This window comes from Rana temporaria, chromosome 10, assembly GCF_905171775.1.
Source record: "Rana temporaria chromosome 10, aRanTem1.1, whole genome shotgun sequence".
Classification (NCBI taxonomy): Eukaryota; Metazoa; Chordata; class Amphibia; order Anura; family Ranidae; genus Rana; species Rana temporaria.
The window spans coordinates 72,550,213-72,570,769 of record NC_053498.1 but is presented as its reverse complement, the minus strand read 5'-3'; the positions used below and the strand labels follow the sequence as shown (position 1 = coordinate 72,570,769).

The 20,557-nt window shown below is 43.9% G+C and overlaps 1 protein-coding gene and 1 long non-coding RNA gene across 2 annotated transcripts in view; one reads left to right on the top strand and one right to left on the bottom strand.

Moving 5' to 3' along the window:
- Positions 1-280: 280 nt before the first annotated feature.
- Positions 281-20,557, bottom strand: part of SMIM35 (small integral membrane protein 35) — a 77,779-nt gene continuing 57,502 nt past the window's right edge. Inside the window, exons 2-4 of the mRNA XM_040325459.1 lie at positions 18,578-18,688; positions 9,949-9,982; positions 281-788 (exon numbers count right to left, since the gene is read on the bottom strand). Coding sequence (XP_040181393.1) covers positions 671-788; positions 9,949-9,982; positions 18,578-18,686 — 261 coding nt within the window. The 5' untranslated portion in view covers positions 18,687-18,688 and the 3' untranslated portion in view covers positions 281-670. The remainder of the gene's footprint in view (positions 789-9,948; positions 9,983-18,577; positions 18,689-20,557) is intronic.
- On the top strand, positions 12,375-12,853 carry LOC120915176. The gene is made up of 2 exons (XR_005743848.1): positions 12,375-12,492; positions 12,681-12,853. It is a non-coding gene; the product is annotated as an uncharacterized LOC120915176 (long non-coding RNA).

The following is a 20,557-nucleotide window of genomic DNA, read 5'->3' as shown; positions in this document are numbered from 1 at the left end:
CAGTTGAATATTTTCTTGCTTAGATTGCTGAGAGTTAAATCCAGACTCTTCTCACTGAGAGCCCGCAAGTGAGCTAGCCCTGTGCTTGTTCTTTCTGAGGAAATATAATGGCAGTAATGAAGAGCTACGTAGGGCATCTCTGCATTGGAGCGGATTATTGCGACAAAAGCAGTTTTTTTATCTTTTAATAAGCTATTAATTGTTGCCTATCTATTTTTGGCTGGGGTTCTGCTTTGAACCACATGATACAGGAAACAATAAAAACAATGAGAGTCATTGATTGATGAACACTACCCTACTATATTTACACAGAACTATTTCATACTGATTTTACATAAATAGAATAAATCATCATTCCATGTAGATTCAGTATATAAGGAATGTATAAAAAAATGACACCATTGACAAAGATTAGAGGTACAGCAGGAACAAAGAACTATGGTTCATCTATACAGTATCTTGTTTATTCCTATTTTTCTGTAATCACTACATGAGGAAAAGAACTACGGTGCATACACGTCTTTGGCTAACATTTAAACCCTGCTTTTGTACAATATGAATAAATTATGCCCATTGTGGACCTAGGTGTGCCATCTTACAACCAGTCAAGAGCAGGGGTTTCCTCATTGTGTGTTGTGAGCTTACGATCCCTTGAAGACCATTTGTAGTATTACACCTCACTGTCTTGGAATTGAGAATAATGATATGTATGGATGGAACCATGAGAATGCATAGAGCCACTGACTGTAAAAGGAGGTCCCAGCTCCAGGTCCATGGACTTTAGCTGTCTGAGGTAAAGAGGAAAGAAGAAAGAATTGTTAGTACATGTCATTACATAATCACTAAAACCTGAGCAACCCATAGGATATAAGTTTTACTTTTTAAAATATATTTAAAATTCACAGCGAATGTCAAACAACCGTTTGCAATATTTGGATATTGTGGGTGGGCTGGTTTAGTCCAGAGCCTGGTGCACAGGGTAATAGGAAGAGGTTACCACTAGCATACTGCCATGTAGGCTTGAAGCTTTATGACCAGTACACACTATTTTTTTATTTATTTTTTTCGTTTAACCCAGCAGGGCTGAACAAAAAAAACCTGACATCTTCAGGAGGAACTATACAACGTTAGTACAGCGATCACCCCTGCTGCACTATTGTGTCTTGACTGGGGGGCGCCCCCGTATGACTCCTCCCCCACCCCTTCCCCCCGGTCACTCCAGTCAGGAGCCGATCGGCAGACCTTTTCCTTTTTTGGTCATGCCCCTTTGACAGAAGCCAACCAAAAGGCTGACTGACTGCAGTATACAGGGACCAAATGTCGAACGGTTTCTATTGAACCAACCGATGCCATCTGACATTCGGCCCGCGTGTACTAGGCTTTAGAAAGTGAACTTTTCGGGGTAGGCTCCATTAGAGAACCAACCTATGGGAACCTACAGTGAGGAAACTGAAAAAGCTGGTCCGCAATTCTTTAGTAAGGTTGAACTTCAACTATGCTGTGTACTGATGTCCGGACTAGGAGGTGAAGGGTGTTGTGGCAAGGAACTGTACATTATTTGTCTGCTACAGTAAACTGTTATTTTTGGAGGTGGGCCTCAGTGTGAGTGACCAAGATGGCAAAGGTTCTCCTCGTTACAGGTGTGTGTCCTTTCTTGTTTCTGTTGCAGAACGATGGTGGGAGGGGCCCTTTGCCAGCATGGTCATTGCTAGTGGCAAATTAGGACCCTGCTAAAACGTTATTATTGTTTTTTTCCTTTTTTTAATCAAGATATGGTTATTACAAATGAGATTGAACTTTAAAGGAAGTGATACACAAAATATTATTCAGAGTGTCCCCAGTGCTACTCAAAGGTCTATCATTGTTACCCCATCAGCCACAGTTCACATCAGTGGTGGCCGCTCATAGGGGTGCCGCCCCCCTAATCCATGCGCCTGGCCCCTAATCTCCATGCAGGGTGCTGGCTGCATGGATTTTAAAGTTTTTTTGCTTTTTTTTAGGGCACATGATTAGAGCCGAAGGCAGAAGGAGTGAGTAATGGTATTGCTATGGGTAAACAAAACCCATTGCAGCCAGTTGGGACGCATGGTACCTGGTGTAGGTGATGGGTCCTCTGGTTGGGGTTGGTGATCTGGCTCCCCCCCCCCCAGCAGTCGTTTTCCCAAAGCAACTGGGACCAAAACCTGGTTATAGAGACCTATAGCCTGGTACATGATACAGGAGTGAAAGCGTTAACTTAAGTGCATGCATGACGTCTGTGCTAAGTACACGGCAGGACCCCATTCTGTCACTGGGAGTGAAGTGACAGAGGTACGCTGGACTGCCCTCCTAAATGCAGCATACTTTTAAGTACACAATGGGGTTTATTTACTAAAGCTGGAAAGTCAGGCTCACTTCTGCATAGAAACCAATGAGCTTCTAACCCCAGCTTGTTCAATTAAGCCTTGTAAAAAAACCTGGAAGCTCATTGGTTTCTGTGCAGAAGTGAGCCTGATTTTGCATCTTCCAGCTTTAGTAAATAAACCCCAGTGTGTACTTAAAAGTGGGGTATGCCTGTACACAGCCCTCAAAATTTCCACTCGCCTACTAGCATTTGGCGAGTGGATTTAAGCTGGGGGCGAGTGATGACAGAGCTGCATGACCAATCTCCCTCCAATCTGTGTCTACACTTAGAGTCCCGATGAGATTGGCGGCCGAAGAGGAAAGGTGCATGCTCGGGAAAAGTAGTCTGTTGAGCCGCGCACAGGCAGAGCAGTACACAGGTGCTCTCCTTACAATTCTCATTAAGACATGGGACCTAACAGTATGACCTCTCTGAGCCTGCCCCCCTCCCCCGGGCCCCGACCAATGCAGATGGAGAGCAGAAAGTAATGAGTGAGGTGGAGGATTGCAAAAATGACCACTCCGGTGCAGCGCTCACTGAAAGTTGCCCTGACATGAGAGCGGCAGCCTTCTAGTTTGTGCAGTTTTCTTCTCCTTGTGCTCTATGTAAGTGTCCAACAGTTTAGCCTGAGCACTGTGAACAGACTGGTCTCAATGTGTGCTGTGCGCTGTCAGTGTGCGCTGTGCTATGGTGTCAATGGCTGTGCAGTTGTGTGGATCTCGGCGCTGGATTGTACTTCCTCCCGCTGTGCTGCAGCTCCTCTCCTCTCTGCCAGCCTGAATAAAAGGGGGAGTGGGGACATGCAAGCGTGGAGCCGCACAGACAGGCTCCTGATGATGAGATGAATGGGAGAGAGAGAGGATGGATGCCCCCAGTGCCCTGTCCCTCTGGTCTGCCCCCAGTGCCCTGTCCCTCTGGTCTGCCCCCAGTGCCCTGTCCCATTTTGTTAAAGTTGTTGTTGGTAATATTTAATTTTGTAACTTGATTCTGCGTAAAACATTGTCATTCCATCAGATAATCTACGAGGGCGTGTTTACGGGTGCAATTAGGCGCAGGGCAGTGTATGAATTAGGTGGGGCAACTGGTGGCGAGCAACTCTTGAGGCCTGGCTAGTAGCTCAGGACTTGAAATTTTGAGCCCTGCTGTACACTATGTATAAATATATATATATATATATATATATATATATATATATATATATATATATATATATATATATATATATATATCTTTTATAAAATGGCTGTGTTGAACTTGAATACAATATGGATTACAGTCTCGAATACCTTGATCAGGGCAAAAGCCTTGCAGATTTTTATTTCCTACGCACTCTTGTATATAGATGATATTTTGTTTCAAATATCTTTGTGATGTACTTTTTGTGTACTTAAAAATCTTAGTACAGCATGCCGTGTTAAATATTCTCCTTGTTCCTTGTTTCAGCAATCTTTGCCCTTCTGGCAATAATATCTCCTGCCAACCTTACAGTGCACATTTGTACAACAGCTCATTCATCCCTATGGGTGAGCCATATTACCCTGGATGGCTGGGAAATGGGTCACCCATAGAAATAAATGGGCCACGATATACTGTATGTAAGTGCTGTGAAGAGGGCCAGCAGAGGACATTTTCACTAGAAAGGCTGTGCACTGCTGTGTAGGGCCTCACGGTGAAGATCACTGGATTGAGGAGCAGGGTCAGGATTTAAAGTGCATGTAAAGGCAAAATTTGTATTACATTTTTTGGATGAAGTAGAGAAGGGTTAGACCCTATGTCACGTTTTTATTGCTGTCCCTGCTGGGGAGTTTCATCCCTCTTTTAGTCCCAGTGACCATTGTTACTCTAATGCCGTGTACACACGCTCTGAATTTACGACAACAAATGTTCGATGGGAGCTTGTTGTCAGAAATTCCAACCGACATTTGTTGTCGGAATTTCCGACAACAAAAATTTGAGAGCTGGTTCTCAAATTTTCCGACAACAAATCCATTCTCGTAAATTCCGATCGTGTGTATCCAATGCCGATGCACAAAATTCCACGCGTGCTCCTAATCAAGTACGAGAGGGAAGCGCTCGGTCTGGTAAAACTAGCGTTCATAATGGAGATAGCACATTCGTCACGCTGTAACGGACTGAAAAGCACAAGGCTGAAAAGCGCGAATTGTCTCTCACTAAACTTCTACTAACACGACTGGTATTGAATTTCCCTTTTCTAGTGCCATCGTACATGTTGTACGTCACCGCGTTCTTGATGCTCGGAATTTCCGACAACATTTGTGTGACCGTGTGTCTGCAAGACAAGTTTGAGCCAACATCCGTCGGTTTTGTTGTCGGAATGTCCGATCGTCTGTACGCGGCATTACAGTATATGAGGATAAAGTTCTCCAGTAAGGAGGGAGTTCCTGTGGCAACTCTTCAAAATGAGAATTCTGTTTTGAGGAGACTTCCTGTCAATGGAAATCTACCCAATGAGACAAAAACATCACGTGGATTCTAAATAACGTCGTTTTGACCTCACTAATGATCAGAAAATTGAACAAATGTTCTTACAATGAAAGTTTTCTAAAGAAATTCTTCTAGTGTGTAGCCATCTTTATATAGCTGAGTATCTTTCAGTTGACTGACATACAAGCACCACACTAGTTCCCAGGCAGTCCACTCCCTCCGAGTCACGGAGCTCACACTTTACTACTCTGGGTTACCATGCAGATTGTGAGTCACATAGCGGCATTCTCTATTTAAAAAAGTATTATTAACATGACAACAGTCACACTTCATTCACACTCTCCCTTGTTTTCTATGTGTTTATAAATGTGAGGAAGCACATTTTTAATTATTCTATGTTAAAGTAAGGGTTGGTAAATTTATATTGTGTTGTAATAATGGAAATGATTAGGGCTCTGAGAAAAATGTAGAGGAAATGAGAATTAGAAAGAAGGAAGGAAACAGCTACTGCTGACAGCTTGCTGTTTCATTCTTTGTCATTTACCTCATATACAGCTTTCACCTAAAATAAAGTTAATGTACTATAACAACAAGGTTTAATAAGTAGTTCAGACATACTGTTCAGCAGAGACATAAATAAAGTAGAAACAGAAGAAAGAGCAATATATGGGGTCGATTCATGAAAGGTTACCGCAATATGAAGGTCACGTGACCCATTTTTTGGAAATATCGCATGTGATAAAAAAAAAAGTCAATTCATCAAAGTAAAATATCAAACGTGGGGTAAATATCGCACATTTGTTAACCACTAGCCGACCGCCCACCGCCGTTATACGTCGTCAAGTTGGCTCGGCTGGGCGAGAGCACGTAGTATGACGTCCTCTCTCCCAGCCGCCACTAGGGGCGCGCGCGCGCCGCCGGAGGCACGCGCGCGCGCCCCCCGCTCGCCCCCGACTCCCGTGCGTGTGCCCGGCGGGCGCGATCGCCGCCGGGCACACGCGATCGCTTGTTACAGAGCGGGGACCGGGAGCTGTGTGTGTAAACACACAGCTCCCGGTCCTGTCAGCAGGGGAAATGCTGATCTGTGTTTCCCCTAGTGAGGCCACCCCCCCCCACAGTAAGAACACACCCAGGCATACTTAACCCCTTCCCCGCCCCCTAGTGTTAACCCCTTCACTGCCAGTGGCATTTTTATAGTAATCCAATGCATTTTTATAGCACTGATCGCTATAAAAATGCCAATGGTCCCAAAAATGTGTCAAAAGTGTCCGAAGTGTCCGCCTTAATGTCGCAATACCGAAAAAAAAATCGCTGATCGCCGCCATTACTAGTAAAAAAAATATAATAAAAATGACATAAAAATACCCCCTATTTTGTAAACGCTATAACTTTTGCGCAAACCAATCAATAAACGCTTATTGCGATTTTTTTTACGAAAAATATGTAGAAGAAAACGTATCGGCCTAAACTGAGGAAAAAAAATGTTTTTTTATATATTTTTGGGGGATATTTATTATAGCAAAATGTAAAAAATATTCATTTTTTTCAAAATTGTCTCTCTATTTTTGTTTATAGCGCAAAAACTAAAAACCGCAGAGGTGATCAAATACCACCAAAAGAAAGCTCTATTTGTGGGAAAAAAAGGACGCCAATTTTGTTCAGGAGCCACGTCGCACGACCGCGCAATTGTCTGTTAAAGCGACGCAGTCCCGAATCGCAAAAAGTACTCTGGTCTTTGGGCAGCAATATGGTCCGAGGGGTAAGTGGTTAAAATAGTGAGGTAAATAACGTAAAAAAAACCACCATGAGATAAATTAATAAATTCACAAAAAAACACACACATTCGTTATTTATCACCAGGTGTTTGCTGGCGGTATTTTAGAAAAGCACAAAATAACAATTAGGCCCCTTTCACACTGTGGCGGGAGGCGCTATACCGTCGGAATTGCCGCGGGATTCGGCCGGTAGCGGTGCGGAGGCGCATTGCGGGCGGTATTACCACGGTTTCTCATTGTTTTAAATGGGAAGGAGCGGTATACATACTCCTCAGTGTGAAAGGGGCCTAAGAGGGACTCTGCACTGGCAATCAAGTGAAAAGTATACAATGTATCTGTGTGAATATATTCTCCTCTGAACTCAGGAATGAAAATAAATGGTAACATTTCATCAGGGAGACTGTATTGTGAATGAAAGCACCCTAGAATGTTTTCATAGTGTCACAATATTGCTGTGTGTCTTCTGGTGCAGTGTTAGCTGGCAAAAAATAAAAAATAGGTCAGTGTCTGCTCAGTTTCTGCAGAGTGGACACAGACAGAGCCTGCTCTATTCTATAGGCATTTAGGCAGGTGCAGTCTGTACTCCCCACTGTAGGTGGCGCTTGACCAAAGTGGCAGTGCAGAAGGGGAAGGAAGTTGTGAGGAGCTTGGTTCTTCTATGATTTCCTTTGGTCTCCTGGGGAACAGCTGTCTGATTTCATGTGGGTGCCCCTTGTGACCTCGGTAGCCATCTTGCGTCAGGGCAGTGTTTATTTAGGACTCTGGATCCCAGGTTTGGCATGCTTTTGGCAAGTGGCTAATCTAGGTACAGGTTCCCTGTCTGTCAGGGACAGTGTAAAGTGGCAGGGAGAGGTTCCAGAGTAGGGAAAGTGCAAGGCAATGCGATCTCCATGCAGGAAGCCTCGATTTGGGTGTGGACTGGCAAGGCTGCATTCCCACTCCTTGTTGCAGAAGCTGTCGGCATCATCTCAAAGTAACTCTCCTCTGCTACAGTTTGTAAGTCGCTCCAGTCAGCTGTGCCAATCCCATAGGCAGAGCCGGGACAAGGGGTTGACAGGAGGGGAAGCTGCCCTGGGTGCAATGGTTTATTGCAGAGATGGAGGCGCCCTGTGCCAGTTGCTTCTGTAACAAGGCTGGCAGGAGAAGTGAGCATGACATCCCTGCTAACTCTATGGGAAGGGAGGGGACACAGTTTGGCATCTTTGCCCTGGGTGCTGGATGACCTTGTCCAGCACTGCCCACGAGGTCTAATTGTGTATTCTTGGGACTTTCTTAATACACTGTTCTCCTTCACCTTGGTCTCTGTGTGGTCTCTATGCACTGACATGCCCCCTGCACCCTGCTCATAGGTGGCCGGGTATAAACGGACTCTGCTGTCCATTCACTGTCCTAGATGGAGCGGGACGGATCACTTTCCTTTTTTTTTTTTGTGGACCGGATCAGAATGGAGGTAAGCGGGTGTAAGTTTGTTTACTCCCGTCAGTCCATAGGGGTGAATGAAGGGTCATATCAGGTCCTCCTGAAGAACTGACAGGTGGACCTAATCGGACCCTTCATGTGACAGGGGCCTTATTCTTCAAGTCATGCCTTTAGACTAGCCCTCACATCTCTAAAAAGACCCTTGCCTTAAATTGGCTTAATTTCCGGGCTACTTAATACCCTGTAACCAACAACTATTAGCCACACCTTGCTAGCACCCTGACATATTCTGTTCAATATTTTCCCCACTTATTAGATTGTCAGCTCATATGGTCCTCTTCTACTCCCATATAATGTGTTTTTTATTTTTTTTATTGAAGTCTGTGATTTTCAGTTTTTGTTATTTAATGTATAGCCAGTGCCGATCCTGACTTCCCTGGGGCCCTAAGCAAGCAGGGGGCTGCCAAAAATGACATGTCACATTAAAGTTGAGAAGCCAGGGGGGGGGGGGGGGCGCCGCTGACATGACGCATTAAAGATTAGTTGACAAGAGGGGATCTTACATTAAAGTTAGAAGCAGGGGATGCTGACTTCTTACCTCTTCTCCCATGCAGCCAGCGAGTTGAGAAGTGGGGTGAGGGGCCGACAATGACTTCTCACCAGGCAGGGCCTCTAGTAATTTGGGGGGCCCTCCGCAGCTTTGCGGGGCCCCTAAGCGGCTTGCATAGTGAGCCTTTAGGGTGGATCGGCCCTGTGTATAGCACTACATAACATGTTGGCACTTATAAATACAGTAAATGGATGATGTAAACAAACAGCCTTTTAACTGCATCACTGCACAACTTTCAGTAAAGAAAAACATTGAATATTAGTTATGGACCACTTCTGGATGATGGTTCACCCCCCACCCTCTTTGAGGAAGTAGGATTTATGGGCCAGATCCACAAACGAGATACGACGGCGTATCTACTGATACGCCGTCGTATCTCTGTTTCTAACTATGCGACTGATTCATAGAATCAGTTACGCATAGCTAGCCCTAAGATCCGACAGGTGTAATTGAATTACACTGTCGGATCTTAAGGATGCAATTCTAGGCCGGCTGCTAGGTGGCGAGGCCATTGCGGCCAGCGTAGAATATGCAAATGAAGACTTACGGCGATCCCCGAATGTCCCGAATGGCCCGTCGATCTAAATCTACGTAGTTTCCGTCGGGTTACGCCGCGTAAAACTAGGGCTGAGCCCTAGTTCTCCTAAGCCATGTTAAGTATGGCCGTCGTTCGCGCGTCGAAATTTAAACATCCACGTCATTTGCGTAAGACGTCCGTGAATGGCGCTGGACGCCATTTACGTTAACATCTAAGCAAATGACGTCGGTGCGACGTCAGTTAGCGCAATGCACGTCGGGTAATTTACCCGACGGAGCATGCGCAGTACGTCCGGCGCGGGAGCGCGCCTAATTTAAATTGGACTCGCCCCATTCTATTTGGCCCGCCTTGCGCTGGACAGATTTAAGTTACACCGCTGCAAATTTCCAGGTAAGTGCTTTGTGGATCGGGCACTAACTTGGACAATTTGCGGCAGTGTAACTTAAATGGGAAAAGTTAAGTTACGCCCGCTATTTGTGGATCTGGCCCAAAGTCCTCAATTACCAAAATACTCAAGGTGAATTGTCCTTAGAAATGTCAGTGCATGTGGTTGACAGTTTGAAAGTGCAACAAAGATACAGCATGCAGGGCTTTCAGAAAATGCACCAAAAACACGCAACCTAATAAAAAAACGAAGAGATCTCAGTTAAAACCTTGGGTAAAATACAGATACACCCGGGATGCAGCCAAACCACAGTGCAGCAGTGTGAAACAGGTCTAAAAACATTAGGAATTAGTTATTAACTAAATATAGATGTAACATGATTTATTTACTTACCTTATATTGTATAAATTAAAGACGAAGCTCGTTTCTACAAATAAAAAAATGAAAAACAAGGAAAGTCAAATCTATGGGAAAAAAACTGAGATGCTAATTAGTCTGTTATTATGGACAAAAACACAGAAGGATAGAGAAATAGGAATAGAAAGAATATGGAAAGAATGATAGGACCTGCCATTGCAGACTTGGGATAGGACTGCAAGAGAAAGAACAGTTATCCTCATCCTTAAAAGTGTTTTTTTTTTTTTTTTTTTCATTAAAAATGCAGTCTAATAGGCTTAGTCTTTGGTGTTGATTTACTAAACCAAATAGGCTGTGTTGCAAGGAACGCCGTGCTTTGCAAGAAAATTAACTCCAGAGCTTAATGAATAACCACCATAATACTGCTGTACATATATACACAGTGCCTTGCGAAAGTATTCGGCCCCCTTGAACTTTGCGAACTTTTGCCACATTTCAGGCTTCAAACATAAAGATATAAAACTGTAATTTTTTTTGAAGAATCAACAACAAGTGGGACACAATCATGAAGTGGAACGAAATGTATTGGATATTTCAAACTTTTTCAACAAATAAAAAACTGAAAAATTGGGCGTGCAAAATTATTCAGCCCCTTTACTTTCAGTGCAGCAAACTCTCTGCAGAAGTTCAGTGAGGATCTCTGAATGATCCAATGTTGACCTAAATGACTAATGATGATAAATAGAATCCACCTGTGTGTAATCAAGTCTCCGTATAAATGCACATGCAGAGGTCCGTTTTAAGCACAGAGAGCATCATGAAGAACAAGGAACACACCAGGCAGGTCCGAGATACTGTTGTGGAGAAGTTTAAAGCCGGATTTGGATACAAACAGATTTCCCAAGCTTTAAACATCCCAAGGAGCACTGTGCAAGCGGTAATATTAAAATGGAAGGAGTATCAGACCACTGCAAATCTACGAAGACCTGGCCGTCCCTCTAAACTTTCAGCTCATACAAGGAGAAGACTGATCAGAGATGCAACCAAGAGGCCCATGATCATTCTGGATAAACTGCAGAGATCTACAGCTGAGGTGGGAGACTCTGTTCATAGGACAACAATCAGTCATATACTGCACAAATCTGGCCTTTATGGAAGAGTGGCAAGAAGAAAGCCATTTCTTAAAGATATCCATAAAAAGTGTTGTTTAAAGTTTGCCACAAGCCACCTGGGAGACCCACCAAACATGTGGAAGAAGGTGCTCTGGTCAGATGAAACCAAAATCGAACTTTTTGGCAACAATGCAAAACGTTCTGTTTGGCGTAAAAGCAACGCAGCTCATCACCCTGAACACACCATCCCCACTGTCAAACATGGTGGTGGCAGCATCATGGCTTGGGCCTGCTTTTCTTCAGCAGGAACAGGGAAGATGGTTAAAATTGATGGGAAGATGGATGGAGCCAAATACAGGACCATTCTGGAAGAAAACCTGATGGAGTCTGCAAAAGAACTGAGACTGGGACGGAGATCTGTCTTCCAACAAGACAATGATCCAAAACATAAAGCAAAATCTACAATGGAATGGTTCACAAATAAACATATCCAGGTGTTAGAATGGCCAAGTCAAAGTCCAGACCTGAATCCAATCGAGAATCTGTGGAAAGAACTGAAAACTGCTGTTCACAAACGCTCTCCATCCAACCTCACTCAGCTCGAGCGGTTTTGCAAGGAGGAATGTGCAAAAATTTCAGTCTCTCGATAGATAGAGACATACCTCAAACGACTTACAGCTGTAATCGCAGCAAAAGGTGGCGCTACAAAGTATTAACTTAAAGCGGTTGTAAACCCGCATATACATTTTTTTTTTTTACACCTGCAAGGCAAAAGCCATAATGAGCTAGTATGCACCACATATTAGCTCATTATGAAATACTTACCTCGAAAAGAGGTAGGGAACTTACCTGGTCCACGCCGAGCCGAGCGTGTCGTCCGGATATCGCCGCTCCAGCGCTGTGATTGGCTGAAGCGGCGATGTCGTCACTCCCGCGCATGCGCGCGGGAGATTTTATTCCGGCATGGGTCGGCGGGGCCGGCCCTTCAGCCGAGGATCCCCCCTGCGCATGCGCCGCTGCAATCAGCGGCGCATTGCGAAGGGAATATCTCCTAAACCGTACAGGTTTAGGAGATATTCTTTATACCTACAGGTAAGCCTTATTATAGGCTTACCTGTAGGCAAAAGTCAAAATTGTGGGTTTACAACCACTTTAAGGGGGCTGAATCATTTTGCACGCCCAATTTTTCAGTTTTTTATTTGTTAAAAAGTTTGAAATATCCAATACATTTCGTTCCACTTCATGATTGTGTCCCACTTGTTGATTCTTCAAAAAAAATTCCAGTTTTATATCTTTATGTTTGAAGCCTGAAATGTGGCAAAAGGTCGCAAAGTTCAAGGGGGCCTGTGATGCATTTGCCTATATGTCTCATTGTAATTCTCCCTGCTTGTTTGATGCTGTGTTAGAGGTAGAAAGTCATTTAATGTGTGATTCAGTCCTCTGCTAAACAGCCTGTTGAAGTGCTAATGTCCCCTCACTATTCTAAAGGTTAATTGGTCTATTGTGTGTGTGAAGGAGATCTGTGTTTACCCTTAAAAGATGTGTATTGTATCATCAGGCTAAATGATTAGATAAGTGGCATGTTAATTATTCTGATTGCTTCATTGTAATAATTACCCCCACTGATGTCAGTATCTAAAGAAATGTGTCTGGCAGGTTCGGTGCCAGAGGGTCTAGAGACTGATTAGTTCAAGGAGAGATCATTGTTTCCAAGGATCTGTATTGAAGACCCCCACTGTGTGAGGGGGGGCGCAGATTGTCATTAACAGCTTGTAACCTGCATATAACCAGCTGAATGCTGGCATTAAAGTGTGTTGTTCCAGCAGTAAGCTTGGCATGTGTGGCTTATTGGGCGATCCCAGGAATATCCCTCCTCGTGGAATATTGGGGTAATTATCTTTATGGGAAGAAGGGAAGACTTTGACGGGGATATCATACCAATACAGTCACAGGGCCGAATACTTTCGCAAAGGCACTGTATATGGGCTCATATTGAGATAGTTATATCAGGTTCATGGTTCAGGCTGCAACCATGATCTTGATACCATTTTCTTCAGCCGGAAATTCCCTATCTTGTGAAAGTAATCCTAGCAAGTATACAGCCACTTGATAACATTGATAATATTTTACAGGTGCTGGAAGGGGGACCCCCTTCCCACTGCTGTCGCCTTTCCCGGGCTCTCCTGTCCCATGTGCGGTATCACTGAGAACGTCAGAGCGGAAACAATAATTCTAGTACCAGTCCTCCTGTGTAACTCTAAGGTCTCGTACACACGACCGTTTTCCTTGATAGAATCCATCAAGAAACTTGGTGGCAGAGCTTTTTTGCCAAGGAAACCGGTCGTGTGTACGTTTTTCATCGAGGAAACTGTCGAGGAACTTGACGAGGAAAAAAGAGAACAAGTTCTCTTTTTCCTCGACGGGAGTCTCAATTTCCTCATCGTGTTCCTCGTCGGGCTGGTTTTCGACGAGAAACGCGAGCGTGTGTATGCTAAGAAACCCGCGCATGCTCAGAATAAAGTATGAAACGGGGTCCCTCGCCGGCGCTCCTGGCCCCTCCCTCCTGCCAGGCGCCCCAGAGCAAGCAGCTTGCTCTGGAGGCACCCAAGCAGGCACATGCCCAAGCTGCGACTCTGTGTTTCCATTCACGCAAGGAGCCGTGCCTTGGCTCTGCCCCTTCCGCTTTTCTGATTAGCTCACTGGCTGTGATTGATGCTGCTGCCAAACACCAATCAGGAGTGTGTGTCCTTGGAAAGCCAAGGCTTTTGTAGACATCGCTGGATGGAGAGGGGGCTTGAGTAAGTATTAGGAGGGCTGAGAGGAGAGCTGCACAAAGAAGGTGTTTTACCTTCATGCACAGAATGTCTTTACAACCACTTTAAATAGCCCTTTGTATGTGTTTTAAATGTTCTATTAATGTGCTCTTCCTATCATAATTTCCAACTCTGTTCTTGTCCTCCTGGAAGTTGTGGGTATTCCGTCCATCTGTCTTTATGTTTCAGTGACTTCTTTACATTCTATCTCATAAAATTGATAGTTCAAATCTAACAGATAAAATGGGAACACCTCATTAGGCCATATATACCGGATACCGGAATTCAAGTGCAAATACCTGATCAAAAAGTTTGAAATGGACAAGGAATTGTCAAATTATCTGCTAGTATTAACTTTTTAGGTAATATCAAAAATGTAAAGCATATCTAAAACTTAACAGTGAACTTCTCTCATTAGGTTCCTTATGGTCTGTTATATATTTTATTAAACATTGTGTTATCTGTTTGATAAGTTCAAAGAATACATGTCTATCTTGCCAGGATTTTTAAGACCTGATAACTAACTTCTGATGCATTCTGTCTGTGCTGACTGTTATCAGTTACATTGTTTAAGCTATTTTTGAGGACTACAGAACCCCTCATGTTATATGTTATAGAGGAGAAGGGCTGTGTTCTGTAGACCTCTCATGTTGTTATGATATATCAGTGTGAGTGAGCGTTGTCGCCCTAAAGCTGGCCACACACCAGTAGAATTTTGTTAAAATTGTTTTGCTTTAAGAACATTTAATTGAATATCTAATCTTTAGTGGGGTCGTATTTGTTTTTTTTTTTTTTGACTGCAGTGACAAGAGAATTCAACGGAACAGGATGGGATATTTTTCTCAAACTAATGTAATTTTCATCAGGAAAAGTCCACTTGTTTTTAAGTACTTTTAAGGCTTCATTCACACTTGTGCAACTTGTCATGCAAATTTGGACATCAAGGGCCAGATTCACGTAGCTCAGCGGATCTATAGATCCGCTCGATCTACGTGAATTAAGATCCGCTCCCGCAAGTTTAGGAGGCAAGTGGCTAATTCACAAACCACTTACCTCCAAACTTGCGACGGCGGATCCTAAATCCCCCAGCGGAATTCAAATTCCGCGGCTAGGGGAGTGTCATATTTAAATCAGGCGCGTTCCCGCGCCGATTTAAATGCGCATGCGTCGTCCGGGGAATTTCCCGGCGTGCATTGCTCCCACTGACGTCACTAGGACGTCAGTGGTTGCGACATGAGCGGGACTTGCGACGCGCGTGTTCGTGAATCGGCGTACGCAAACGACGTAGGAAAATTCAAATTTGACGCGGGAACGCCGGCTATACTTAACATTGGCTGCGCCTGATAAAAGAAGGGGTAAGTATATGACGGAAAACCGCTACGGAAACGACGTAAGAAGACTGCGACGGGTCCGCGTACGTTCGTGAATTTGCATATGTCGCTGATTTACATATTATTTATCGTAAATCAGCGGGAACGCCCCCGGCGCCATTTTTAAATTGAAAAAAAGATCCGACAGTGTAACACATTGTAACACTGTCAGATCTAGCCCTATCTATGCGTATCTGATTCTATGAATCAGGCGCATAGATAGGACCAGTTTACGTCAGAGATACGATGGTGTATCTGTAGATACACCGTCGTATCTCTTTGTGAATCTGGCCCCAAAGATGCATGGCAAGTCGTTCCCCATGTTTTCCAATGATAACCATGCATATATGCCAAACTTAAAGTTACAGCAACTACTTTGGTCTGAGTTTTATGCAACTTGAGGGTCATAGACTTCAATGTTAACCCTCGAAAATTGCATTAAAGTTGTACCTGAATGTTATACAATGCAACAGTTATGAATTATCACTGATCAAAGCCGAAGTCATATCTGAGCTGCACCCATCCAAAGTTGCGTCAAAGTTGCACACCAAAGTCGGTCCAACTTTGGAGTCGTACAAGTGTGAATAAAGCCTAAACAACATTCGTAATGCCATTGAATGTTTATTGGATAACCTGATGGCCAACTTTAGACAGATTGGGAGGTTTAGTAAAACTGGAGCACTCAGAATCTGGTGCAGTTGCGCATGGTAGCCAATCAGCTTTTAACTTCAGCTTTGACAATAAAATCTGGTTTGTATCTAGAGCTGCACCAGATTTAATGCAGTTTTAGCAAATCTCCCCAAAATGTCTTACTGGTAGAATTACCAACTGAAAAAAATTGGGTAAAAAAAAACGTAAAGCCCTAGGAACGGGTTAAAATAAACAGGGTTTAAAACATTGCCTCCCCTCCACACATACTGCATACTGTTGGAAAAAAAAATCTCAGCGGAAATACTTTTTGTCCTTCTTTAGTGTGGTCATGTGATCACACAGCTCCAATCCCCTGTGTAGCTGTGCGAGCTCAACAATGGGGCTAAATTCAGAGAGTCGTGATTTCACCTTTTGGCTTTCACTGCCGTATCCACTGTAGGTGATCCTTCTTACCAGCTGCAGCAGCTGCACTGCTCACTGACATAGGAGATCCAGAGTTGTGCGATCATATAACCACACCAAAGGAGAGTTAAAAAATAAGTATTTACGATGAGATTTTTTTTTACCTACAATATGCAGTATGTACAGTATATAAGTGAGGGAAAATTCAACATTTTAAACCCCAGTTTATTTTAGCCTTCCCTACTACTTTCAAATGTAAAACTACGGCAGCCACTACCATTAGACCCCTTTCACACTGAGACACTTTTCAGGTATTTTAGCACTAAAAATAGCACCTGTAAAGTGCCTGAAAAGTGCCTCTCATGCCTCCTCAGTGTGAAAGCCTGCGTGTTGCAAGCAACATCTTTGGGGCATTTTGGGAGAGCTGTATATGCTCCCAAAATGCCCTGCCAATTGAAATGAATGGGCAGCGCTGCCGAAGCACCTGCAAAGCGCTTTGGCAGCGCCACAACAAAGGTGCTTTTAACCCTTTCTTCATGCACTAGTGGGGGTTACAAGCACTGCTAAAACGATGGTAAAGTTCCGGTAAAACTAGCGCTTTACTGCTAACGGACCCCCGCCCCAGTGTGTAAGTAGCCAAAAAGACTGATAAGCCTTAATGTATTACATTTTTTGTTTGGGTTTAGATACGCTTTAATATAATGTCGCACCCTCTAGTGTGCTAGATGTATATATATATATATATATATATATATATATATATATATATATATATATTTTTTTTTTTGTAAGCTGTAGTATATGGCTTGGCTGAGAGCCAGGCTTGGGTTGAATCTGGGTCAGGGTTGAGTGACTCAGGGAGGCCGGATGACTCAGTAAGCAGTTTCTCTGGTGCCTCCCTCTGTCTCTGAAACTTTGGAGAAGCTTCCAGATGTAGCGGGTGGAGACAAAGAGGAGCTGCTTGGCATATTTTTGAGGTCCTCAACCAATCCCCAGCAAAAAGGGTCTGGAAGGGGGAAGACACTTCATAAATACTCATGAGTCATGCCAGCAGTCAGGTGGAGGATGGAGATGGAGTGCTGAGGAGGCTGTACTATGGCCCTTGAGGGTGCCCCCTAGTGCATGGTGACCTTGAGCCTGGAGCTTAAGTGCTGGAAGGATCCCCAAGACACACAGAGGAATCCCTTGCTGGAGGCACGGCAGCAAGGAGAGGACAGTGAGAGCAGGTCAGCATATCCGGGAGATCTCCTGATAAGTCAGCCGAGTGGGCTGGTGAGTGATCAGTCTGGGAGGACTGTGGTGTCAGTCTAGGAGGACTGTGGAGAAGTTAGCCAGGAGGACTAGTGAAAGGGGCAGATGGAGCCAGATGGGCTGGCAGTGCCTGAAGAGGTGGTGCTGGGATCAGCAGCCACAGGAGTGATTAAGCTGGACATTAAATAATACACTTAGTAGGGGCCTCGGGTTCCTGCCTATAGCAGGCTGTTACTAAAAATCGGAGTGCTTTTTGTCAGATCCACAAACAGTGTGCCAGCTGGAGTCCTGGAAGCAAGTGTGCTGGAGGAAGTGAGGAGTTTATATAGACTGTATATAGAAGAGATTTTCCCTGAAGTTGTTTGAAATCAAGTGGGCATCCTATAATTTTCCCAACCCCTATCCAAGTTATATTTCCTCAATAAAACAAAAACAACAAAGTACTGGACTGTTTCCTGACTGAAGTGACTGTGAAATTGCGGTGTGCTTGGCTGTGCAGGGTGGGGGATCCCATTCTATTTGCAGCTCCTTAGATGGTGCCAGTGTTGCCAACCGTCCATATTTTTACGAACAGTTCGTAAAAACGGGCACTTTTTTCCCCGTTTGTAAATGTCTGTGGTTGCGGGAATGTGGCAATAAAAATAGCCGAGATTGGTTCGGCTTGGAACTGCGCATGGAGATTGGAGGCAGGGGGTGATTGGAGGCAGGGGGTGATGGTGGCTGCGGTGGCACCGCAGAGGGGGGTGGAGGCAGGGGACAATGGAGGCTGGGGGAGATGTGACTAAATAATTTGCCCTTATTATATTAAAATAACAAAAATATGTTGTTTTACCTTAATATCTACCTTAAGTCACATTGCTATTTGCCTAGCGTACTTTTTTGTAGCCTAAATACTGAAATTTGCACCTAAAAATGTAGTTTAGTAACTTTTGTGAAATGGCAGTAAAAACGCGGCTGCGCCAGTAATATTTGGGTGTCGTGCCAGTAAATTTCAATCTGGTAGGTTGGCAACACTGGATGGTGCACTACAGTAATATATAAATAAGTTAGATGATATTATTCTTACCATAGCAGCAACGTCCACTTTGATACCAGCGTATAAGAATGTACAGGGCAGTAGCTCCAAGCATTACTGTCAGACTGCTGCCCAATACTACACCAAGAGCATCCACCATGACTGAAATAGAGAAAACACTGCATGGTTAGATATACACAATTTATCGATCCAGTCTTGACAACAGGCCAAAGGACCAGAAGAGCCTGCCATTATACTCAGTGGCATTAAAGTACTTTCTCTACTTCCCCCTAATGTTTTTATGTCATGTATTGTCTATCCTTTCCATGTACACATGTATACTACCTGACTAGTAAGGTGTAGGTCTTTGGGCTTGCCCCAAAAGTCTTGCAGGGAGAGCACTTGGCCTCAGCTCACTCACTGTGGTCTCCGGTAGCAAGGTGGATGGTTTCTTATTGGCAACAGCTTCCCCTCTACCGCTGACCGCAACTGGCTCCATGGCCGGCAGAACCATTCGTTCTGGTTGGACTACATGCCCGAAGACCCAACCATACTCTGCTCTCCTGCTTCTGGATAGGCCCTCAGACAGCCTAGCAGACATATGTCCCGGGATAGGCCTAAAGCTTATGGCCTAGCAGCCCGGGGCAGCATAACACACGTCCACCCAGACAGCTGTCCGGGTGGCACAGAACCCCGATCACCTGACGCCACCCAAACATATAGACCCTCCCAACAGGCCAAGGGACCCAAGAAAATCCCTGCCCATTGGCTGAGACACCCCTATGCCCTCGTCTTATTCAATTTCACCAGCTATCCGGCCAGCTAGTGACAGAAGAGAGAAGTGAAGAAATTCCAGGATTAGGGGGAAATCAGTCGATCTCCTATTAATTGGCCAAGGAAACTATTGCCTGACAACTAAATTTATTAGCAGCCCTGCCTAAACATCAGGGTGCTTCAAATAGGTTTGGGACGCATTGACCCACTTCAAGGTCCCTTCCCAAGATGTCTTGCAACCATCCCTCCCTCCCTATGTTCTCCTGCAGCTCCTGCTAACCTTCTCTTCTATTTCTTACTTAAGTTACAATACAAAAAACAATACAAAAACAATACAATGTATTGTTTTTTATAGCATGAGTACAGCTCTTGAACATGGAATCACAGGCTATTGCCCTGTGTGTTACGTTATAACTACATGTTACCTATGTGACCTCTTTAAGATGATTTCTGCCTTTATAGAAGCCAGGTAACTCACCTATACTCTTCTAATGATGGATTTGATATCTCTAATTTTACCTAAGGTGACTACTTTTCTTGTTTTCTGGAAATGCTGAATATTTTTTTATTTTTTTATTTCTCTAACTGTAATAATTGTAACATGAAAACCATGAATGCGGGTGTCTTTTTATGTTATTTAGGTGATAAAAGCTGGTCCAGCAGCCCTCCAAAGAGCCACAAGTGATCATCAGAATTTGTCCACTAAGGACTCCAATGCAATTTGAAATTGAGTTTGCCAAATTCTTCTTGGATTCCAAAAATTTGAGCCAAGCCCAGTTTCTGCCAATTCATTCATCACTGTGTATGAGGAATTACTGTTTTATTCTCATGAAATGTTGATGTTTTAACCCTAGCAACTGCCAAGTCATTGAACAACTCATTGTACTAATCAGAAGCATTGTAAACCACAGAGCTCTGAGGACATCTAGTGGTATTCTTAATAAATGTACTTCACGTGATTGTAGCCGGATTAGTGCAATTGTGACAATTTGCACTAACATACAATTTTTCAGGACAAGCTTTCGGGGTGTTTCCCCTTCTTCAAGGTCCAAGCAGTACTGATTCACACATTTTTGGGCAATAATGTTAAAACAAAACAAGAACAAAAAAATCTAAAAAAAAAAAGATTACAACCCATTATAACAGAGGATGAAACTCTGAAAGGAATATTCCAACAACCCCCATTATTGGCTTTCAGACAACCACCCAACCTCAGACACAAACTAATCAGCAGGAAATTTCACTCTGATTATGAAG